This window comes from Chrysochloris asiatica, unplaced genomic scaffold, assembly GCF_000296735.1.
Source record: "Chrysochloris asiatica unplaced genomic scaffold, ChrAsi1.0 scaffold00003, whole genome shotgun sequence".
In the NCBI taxonomy this organism is placed as follows: domain Eukaryota; kingdom Metazoa; phylum Chordata; class Mammalia; order Afrosoricida; family Chrysochloridae; genus Chrysochloris; species Chrysochloris asiatica.
The window spans coordinates 18,083,095-18,091,228 of NW_006408521.1; the positions used below are offsets into that span (position 1 = coordinate 18,083,095).

At 37.0% G+C, this 8,134-nt stretch overlaps 1 protein-coding gene across 1 annotated transcript in view; it reads left to right on the top strand.

Moving 5' to 3' along the window:
- KIF11 (kinesin family member 11) overlaps positions 1 to 8,134 on the top strand; it is a 64,933-nt gene that overhangs the window by 26,748 nt on the left and 30,051 nt on the right. The window contains exons 12-15 of the mRNA XM_006831447.1: positions 685 to 892; positions 2,504 to 2,676; positions 5,169 to 5,291; positions 5,393 to 5,551. Coding sequence (XP_006831510.1) covers positions 685 to 892; positions 2,504 to 2,676; positions 5,169 to 5,291; positions 5,393 to 5,551 — 663 coding nt within the window. The remainder of the gene's footprint in view (positions 1 to 684; positions 893 to 2,503; positions 2,677 to 5,168; positions 5,292 to 5,392; positions 5,552 to 8,134) is intronic.

The following is an 8,134-nucleotide window of genomic DNA, read 5'->3' on the forward strand; positions in this document are numbered from 1 at the left end:
AGAAAGATGAGGTTTTCTGCTCCTGTAAAGATTTACAGCCTCAGAAACCCTGTACAGGATCACTATGAGTCGGAACTGACTCCACGGCACATAACCACCACCAGTGCTTGCTCCTTGGAAACCCTATTAAGGATCGCTGTGGGTCAGAATCAACTTGACAACACTTAACAACAACAATGATGGAAAAAGGGCCCCTGGTAGCACTGTGGGTTAGGTATTGGACTACAAGCTGCAAGGTTGGCAGTTTAAATCCACCAGTCACTTCTTGGGAGAAAGATGAGGCCATCTCCTCCCATAGAGATTATGGTCTCAGAAACCATATATAGGGGTCACTAAGAATCAGAATCAACTCACTAACTATGGATTTGGTATATGGTGGCACTGATGGAAAATGTTAAAACTATTTACTAGTGTGCCTTTTAGAAAACAGTAAAACAAAAGGATAAGAATTTGTGGGAAGCATAACTACTATATGAGCACATCAAATACCTGCCTAGATTGCTAGGGGAAGGGGGATAGGCATTCCTGGACAACTGGAGGAATTAATGTGAGAATAAAAATTTCTTATATAATGTCTAAAACTTTACTAATTTTCTAAGGAGAAATCCTTATATAGTACAAGTACTTTCATCAGATTACTTTTATCGTATCTTTTCTATATTTATTTTTAAACATCATACATAGCTGCTTAACACAGTTGAAGAAACAACAAAAGATGTATCAGGTCTCCATTCCAAACTGGATCGCAAGAAGACAATTGATCAACACAATGCAAAAGCTCAGAGTGATTTTGGCAAAAATCTTAATTGTCTGTTTAATAATATGGAAGAATTAATTAAAGACGGCAGCTCAAAACAAAAGACCATGCTTGAAGTTCACAAGACATTGTTTGGTAAGGTCAAACATTGCTAACAATTTTATTCTTTGTATATTAGTGTGTGGCGCTGTAGGATAAGCACAGGGCTACTAGCCACGAGGTCAGCAATTCAAACCTACCAGCTGCTCCTAGAAAATCTTATATAGGTTCTCTATGAGTTAGACTTAACAGCAACAACATATTTAGTGTGTGACTAATTTCAAAATTGATAATTTAATAATTGTCCAAAACTTATGTGATACTGTCATAGCCCCTTCACAGTGTACATACCATTTGTCCTGGTATGGTGCTGTGGGCTAATGTGTCAGAGTGCAAAGCCATTTGAACTGCAAGGTCGGTGGTTCAAGCTCACCAGCTGCTCCTTGCAAACCCTATATAGGGTTGATATATGTCCCAATCGACTCAATAGCACTTAACATCAACAAGTGTTGATGCTTTTACTGCCTCTGAATTAAGTCAATCTTTCTTGTTGTTTTATGTTGAGTTATGCTAATGAAACAGCAGCTAAGTATATAAACTTAGAAGTAAAACTCTTATCTCTGACCTTGGATGATTCCCCATAGACATTACTGTTACTGACACTTCTTGGGTTTCCTTCTAGAAATTTTTTATGCATACGCATTTTTCTGCATCTGTGTATCTTGAAATTTTCTATATTTTGTCATAAATGTATATATTGTTTTTAACCCTTCTATGTTCTTCATTTAGAGTGAAAACTCTAAAATATTAAGTTTGTTTAATATGAAAGTATTACACTCATTATAGAAAATTGGGAAGATACTGAATGAAAAAATTTTAAAATAATTCAGAGGCTAAATTTTGTGTACTTTCTTTTTACTTCTCTAAGGAGTAGCGTAGTGGTTACGAATTGGACTGTGAACCACAAGGTCAGCAGTTGGAAACTACCAGCTGTTCCGCGGGAGAAAGATGAGGCTTTCTGCTCCCGTAAAGAATTATAGCCTCGGAAACCCTGTACAGGGTGGCTATGAGTCGGAATCGACTCCATGGCACATAACAAGCCCTGTACAGGGTTGCTATGGGTCGGAAACAACTCGACAGCACTTAACAACAACATGGTGCTATAGCATAAGCACTGAACTGCTAGCCAAAAGGTCTGATGGTTCAAACCTACCAGCTGCTCCTTGGAACCTCTATACAGGGTCAGTGCTATGAGTTGAAATCAATTTGACAATGCTTAATAACCACAGCATAATACTGAGTGTTACTTTTATGAGATAAATTTTTAAATATTCTAATTTTAGCTTATTATGTTTTTAGGAGTCAGATAATCTTTCAGCTATATCAAATGCTTACAGAATATTACTGTTGTTGTTGTTAGGTGACACCAAGTTTATTCTGACTCAGCGATCCTATACAGGGTTTCTAAGGAGCAGCTGGTAGGTTTAAACTGCCAATCTTGCAGTTAGCAGTCCAGTGCTGATCCTAGGGTGCCACTATTTAAGAAATTCCCTTGCTTATATAGTGAACCAATTATTTTAAGCTTAATTTGATATTTTAAATCTCTCAAGGGTATCTTTTTGCCAACCTTTTTGAAGTGGTTCTATCCATTTTAAAATACGTTTTTCAAAGATCCTATCTCTTTTTTGTTTTTGTTTTTTGTTGTAGATAATCTGTTGTCTTCCAGTGTTTCTGCATTAGACACCATTACGACAACAGCTCTTGGATCGCTTACATCAATTCCAGAAAATGTGTCTACTCGTGTTTCTCAGATTTCCAATATGATGTTGAAAGAACAGTCATTAACGGCTGAGAGTAAAACTGTGCTTCAGGAATTGATTGTTAGTAATTCTCTTGAAATGTTCTTGAAGATTACATCTAATAAGTATTCATGAACAATGCTAGATGCTATTTTTTCATCTTAAGCTTTACTAGGCATAGGGATTAGAAAAGAGTTCTAAGGACAAATCTCTCTACTGTGTGGCTTTTGTTTTTCCTACAAATGTTAATATCCAATTGCATATAACTGGCCTTTGGAACTTTTTTGCTCATATAACACTGTGAGAAGGAAGTATTATTAGGTCTTCTAAAGACTGTAAACAAGGTCAGCTGTTCAAACCTTCCAGCCGCTCCTTAGAAACCCTATACAGGGTCACTGTGAATCAGAACTGATTCGACAGCACATAACAACAACAAAGATTAAAAAAGGCAGGGTTAACTCCAAATGGAAGAAGTACAGCCAGGTTGGCGAGACTTTGTCTCTCATACTTCAGATATGTGACTGGTCTCTGAAGAAGGTTATCATGCTTGGTAAGGTGGAGGGTCAGCGAAAAAGAGAAAGAAATCCAACGAGATGGATTGGCACAGTGGCAGCAGCACTGAGCTCAAACAGAGTAACAATTGTGAGCATGGCACAGGACTGGGCAATTTTTCGTTCTGTTATGCATAGGGTCGCTATGTGTCAGAACCGATGAGACTGTACCTAATGATCAGTCCAAATGAATTCAAGGGTCCCATGACTTGTCAGCTCAGAAATTATTGACCCTTTCCCCATGGGCCTTACAGATATCTACCTGCAATAGTCGTGCTGATGATACACTGACCTAAATATTGAGTTGTTAAATGCCATAGAGTAAGTTCTGACTCATACATAGCAACCCTGTATAGGGTTTCTAAGGAGTGACTGGTGAGTTCGAACTGCTGACCTTGCAGTTCAAGCTGGCCTTGCAGTCCAGTGCTTTATCTTACTACACCACCCCAGGACTCTGTATACTGAGTAGTTTTAAACATACAGTGATTCAGAAAACTATAATAATCCTAAGAATGCATCCTCCTTGGTCTTTCCACCCCCTGGTGGCCCTGTGGGCTAGGGGTGCTGGGTTGCTAACTGTAACCTCAGTGGTTGAAACCCACCAGCTGCTCTGAGGGAGGAAGATGAGGCTGTCTGCTCCTGTGAAGTTTCGTCTCAAAAACCCAGTATCGGATCACTATGAGTAAGAACTGATTTGATGGCAGTGAGTTTCCATTATCTAGGAATATATGCAATAGGCAACTCTAGGTCATACTATAGTGATCCCAGTTTGCACTATAGGATAAACCCTGGACTGCTAACCATGAGCTTGGCAGTTCAAATTCACCAACCACTTCAGGGAAGAAAGATGAAGCTTTCTTCTGTTAAGATTTATGGCTTCAGAAACCCTATGCAGGTTTGCTCTAGTCAGAATCTACTCAGTGACAATGAGTCTAATGACAGGCTACATTATAGGGTCAGATCTAATGGCCAAACCCTTCTGGTCTCTAACCACAAGCTGTTCTCCAGTTCTATAGATGTCACTTACCTAAATACACAATATCTCTTTAGCATGTGATTTGCATGTATCTTTTCTCTAATTTGTAATTGTATGGTTTGTCTTGACCATATCACTCACTTTGTTTTCATCTTTGTGCAGGCTGTCTGCCTCCCTTTTTGAGTTTGGCAGTATTTGATAAACATTGCTCAGTGTTGCAAATGTTTAAATGACACTGCCTGGAATCTGTATTTGATAGATTGCTATACTCAAATTCAAAGATATTTGTCTAATAACTCTTCATACCAAGTTAAAAGATTGTTAGAGTTAAGAAAAGAGATGACTGTCCTCTTTACGGAATTAGCTGAAATTAGTTGATGCTATTTTGTTCTAAAAGTGTAGCACTAACCTTCTCTGTAGCTATTTATTTATTTATTTATGGTAGAGCTTGGACCGTAGAGAAGGAAGCCATGCTAGGTTCTGTCCTCTTTACCAAAGTTTTCCATTTTCAGGTATATGCTCAATTTTCCCTATTTTCTATAAAATGTTTACTTGAGGTTTTGTGGTGATAACTTTGATAAGTCTGTCTTAAACACAATAGAATATAAGTCCCTTCTTCAAAGTGAACTGTCTCTCACTCAGAGTCTATTCTTGTAGGTTATTTGTTCTTTGCCTTTTTGACTACAAACTTAAATTTGTTGGAAATTTATTTTGTCAAAATGCATTTATGGGGGGAATAAAAGCATTTATGGGACTTTGGGGAAATTTTCCTTTTGTTTGACATACTGAGATCTTACCATTTTTTTGTTGTCTTCCCTTCTGTTTTATTAGACTGTTAAGAATTTATCTAGGTGATCCTTTTCTTAATTCCTATTTTGAATATGAATTCTGGTAATGGATATATCTCTCTAGGTTATAAAGAATAGAGAGGGAGTAGAGAGAATTATGCCTGTGTTTAGTTATCAGCCTAGTTAAGATATTAATCATCCAAACTTAAGAAAGTGAAAATGCTCTTTTTTAAAAGATTTGTTTATTTTTAAAACCAGAATGTACTTAAGACTGACCTTCTAAATTCTTGGGAAACGATTTTATCCCCTGTGGTGTCTATACTGACAATCAACAGTCAAATAAAGCAGATTTTCAAGACTTCATTGACAGTGGCTAACAAGGTAATAACCTATTAAGGGGCTGATAAGATATTAAGGTTCTGTTTTTTAATATCTTAAAATTGAGTTGCTTTAGAAAAACATGAATTTTTTCTTCTTCAAAGATTGAAGATCAGAGAAAAGAAATGGATGTCTTTCTCAGTACACTATGTAGTAATCTACACAAACTACAAGAAAGTACAATTTCTTCCTTAGCTGAATCACAGAAGATATGTGATAATTTAACCGAAGACCTGAAGATGGTAAAGCAAACCCATTCACAGGTATTCTTGTTTAGCTGATTTTGGGAGTATAAAAAGGTCTTATGATGTTTAAACTGTTACTAACATGTTGTTGTTTTTAAGTACTGTCAAGTCGGTTCCAACCCATAACGACCCTGTATAGGGTTTCTGAGGAGTAGCCGGTGAGCTTGAACCACCAACTTTGCGGTTCAGATGGCTTTGCAGTCTGGCGCATTAACCCACAGTGCCACAACATGTTATACCATCTGAATATTTTTAAAGTGGTTCATAAATCTGAAAATATCGCAACCTCTATTGCTTATAATAGTGATTTATGTAAAATAACATAATTGAGGACACTTTTCTCGATCAATTAATATTTGAGGCTTTGCTGCTTATAGAATGCTCTGCTGAAGTATAAGATGGAAGATGATGGGTGAAGTTGGAAAACTTACTTTTAGTAGTGCAGTGGAATAAAATGGTTACAACATTTAAAGTAACTGTGTATCTACGTTGTGACTTTCCTAGGGTGACGCAGATGGTTGATCTTTTTTGGGAACATTTTATTGTGCTTTAGGTAAAAGTTTACAGAGCAATTCAGTTTACAGTTCAACAGTATGAACCCAGAATGTTCCATGCCATTGGTTTCAGTCCCTGTTGTGTGTCAGCATTCTCCCCATTTCTACCCTGGGTTCCTTGTTTTCATGTGTTTTATTCCTCTGCTCCTTGCTACCTTCTTATTATTGCTTTGGGGCAGATGTTGCCTTTTGGTCTCATAGTTGATTGTTCCAAGGAGTCTGTTCCTGCCAGGTGTTACTGTTTATCTTGTTGTTGTTGTTAAGTGCTGTCAAGTTGGTTCCCATTCACAGTGATCTTATATAGGGTTTTCAAGGAGCAACTGGTGGGTTTGAACTGCCACCTTGTGGTTTGCAGTCCCGTGCTTATACTACAGCACCACACCTGAAGTCCCAATCTGTTAAATAGATGAAAGGTGGCTTAAGTTCCAAGTTAGAAGCTAGTTTTAGGGCAATAGTCTCTAGTGTTCCTCCAGTTTCTATCAGAGCAGTAATTCTTGTATTTTTATGAATTTGAGTTTTGTTTTACATTTTTCACCCAGAGCAGTTGACAGTGGTGGCAATCAGGCATCATCTAGATCTTGTCTCAGAACAGAGAAAGCTATGGTTCATATAAGCTATTAGTCCTTTAGACTATTTCCTTAAGTCTTCTGATTTCTTTATTTGCCTTTAGTCCAAATGGGAAGAGACCAATAGTTGTAACTTAGATTTCTGTAAGCTTTTAAAAGACCCCAGACAATACTCACCAAACTATTAAGTTGTAGAACATTATCTTTATGAATGATGTAATGCCAATTGAACTAAAAGACTATGGGTCTTAGCCTTCAAGCCCAGTTACTCAGTCCCTCTCAGTATTTGGCTGTGTCTAGAAAGTTTCCGTAATTGTCCCCTCGGAGCTTCAGAAAATTTGTTGGAAAATCACCAAGACATATCATAATCAAACGCTCCAAAATTAAAGACAAGGAAAGAATCCTGAGAGCAACTTGAGAAAAATGAAAAGCTTAGCTACAAAGGAGAAGCAATTAAGACTGAGCTCTTATTTTACAGCAGAAACCATGTAGGCAAGAAGGCAGTGAGATTACATAAACAAAACTCTGAAAGAAAAAAATTGTCAACTAAGAATCATATACCCAGCAAAGCTGCCCCTCAGATATGATGATGAAATTAGGATACTTCCTGATCAACAGAAGTTGAAGGAATCTGTAATGACCAGATCAACGTTACAAAAAATGCTAAAAGGTGTTCTTTTGACTGAGAACCAACAAGAGACAACAACCTGAAATTACCATATATGAAAACACCACTCAGAACTCAATGCAGATATAAAAGTCTCTGAAGTAAAACCAACCTATGAGCTTGAAACTGAAAATAGGGAATAACTGATAACAATTTATAATGAAGTCAATGACAAATCAGTAAGAGGGAATAGCATAGATACAGAACTTCCCAGTGAAAAGGAAGTCCAGTGATTTCAAGATAAAACTGGCTGTTTTAAACAGGGAAAGAAATTAATAAATTATAGAGTAAATTCAAAGAAAATGAATACACTGTCACATCAAAAATTTAAAAAAAGGAAAATTGAAAAGTTTGATAAACATTAACACAACAGAAATGAAAATGCAAAGAAAACCCACAAACAAAATGAATTTAGAGCAGAAAACAATGTGGAATAAAGAAAGCAGCATCACCACAAAAAAATCACACAGTAAAATGACAACAATCAATTCATACCTATAGATAATTACACTGAGTGTAAACAGCTTAAATGAACCAGTCAAGAAACAGGAGAATGGAGAAGAAAACAGGATACTTAAAATATGCAGTTTACAAGAGACACACCAAAAAGATGGAGACAGCCTAAATGCCCAACAACAGACTGGTTAAACTTTGGTACATGCACATAATGGAGTATGGAATACTATGCAATGTAAAGAATAACAAATCTACTAAGTACCTCACAACATGGATGAACCTGGAGGGGAGTGGTTGACTTTGCAGAACAGCCACACTTTCAGATAATACCCACTTGAATTGGCTTCAAGGACTGGAT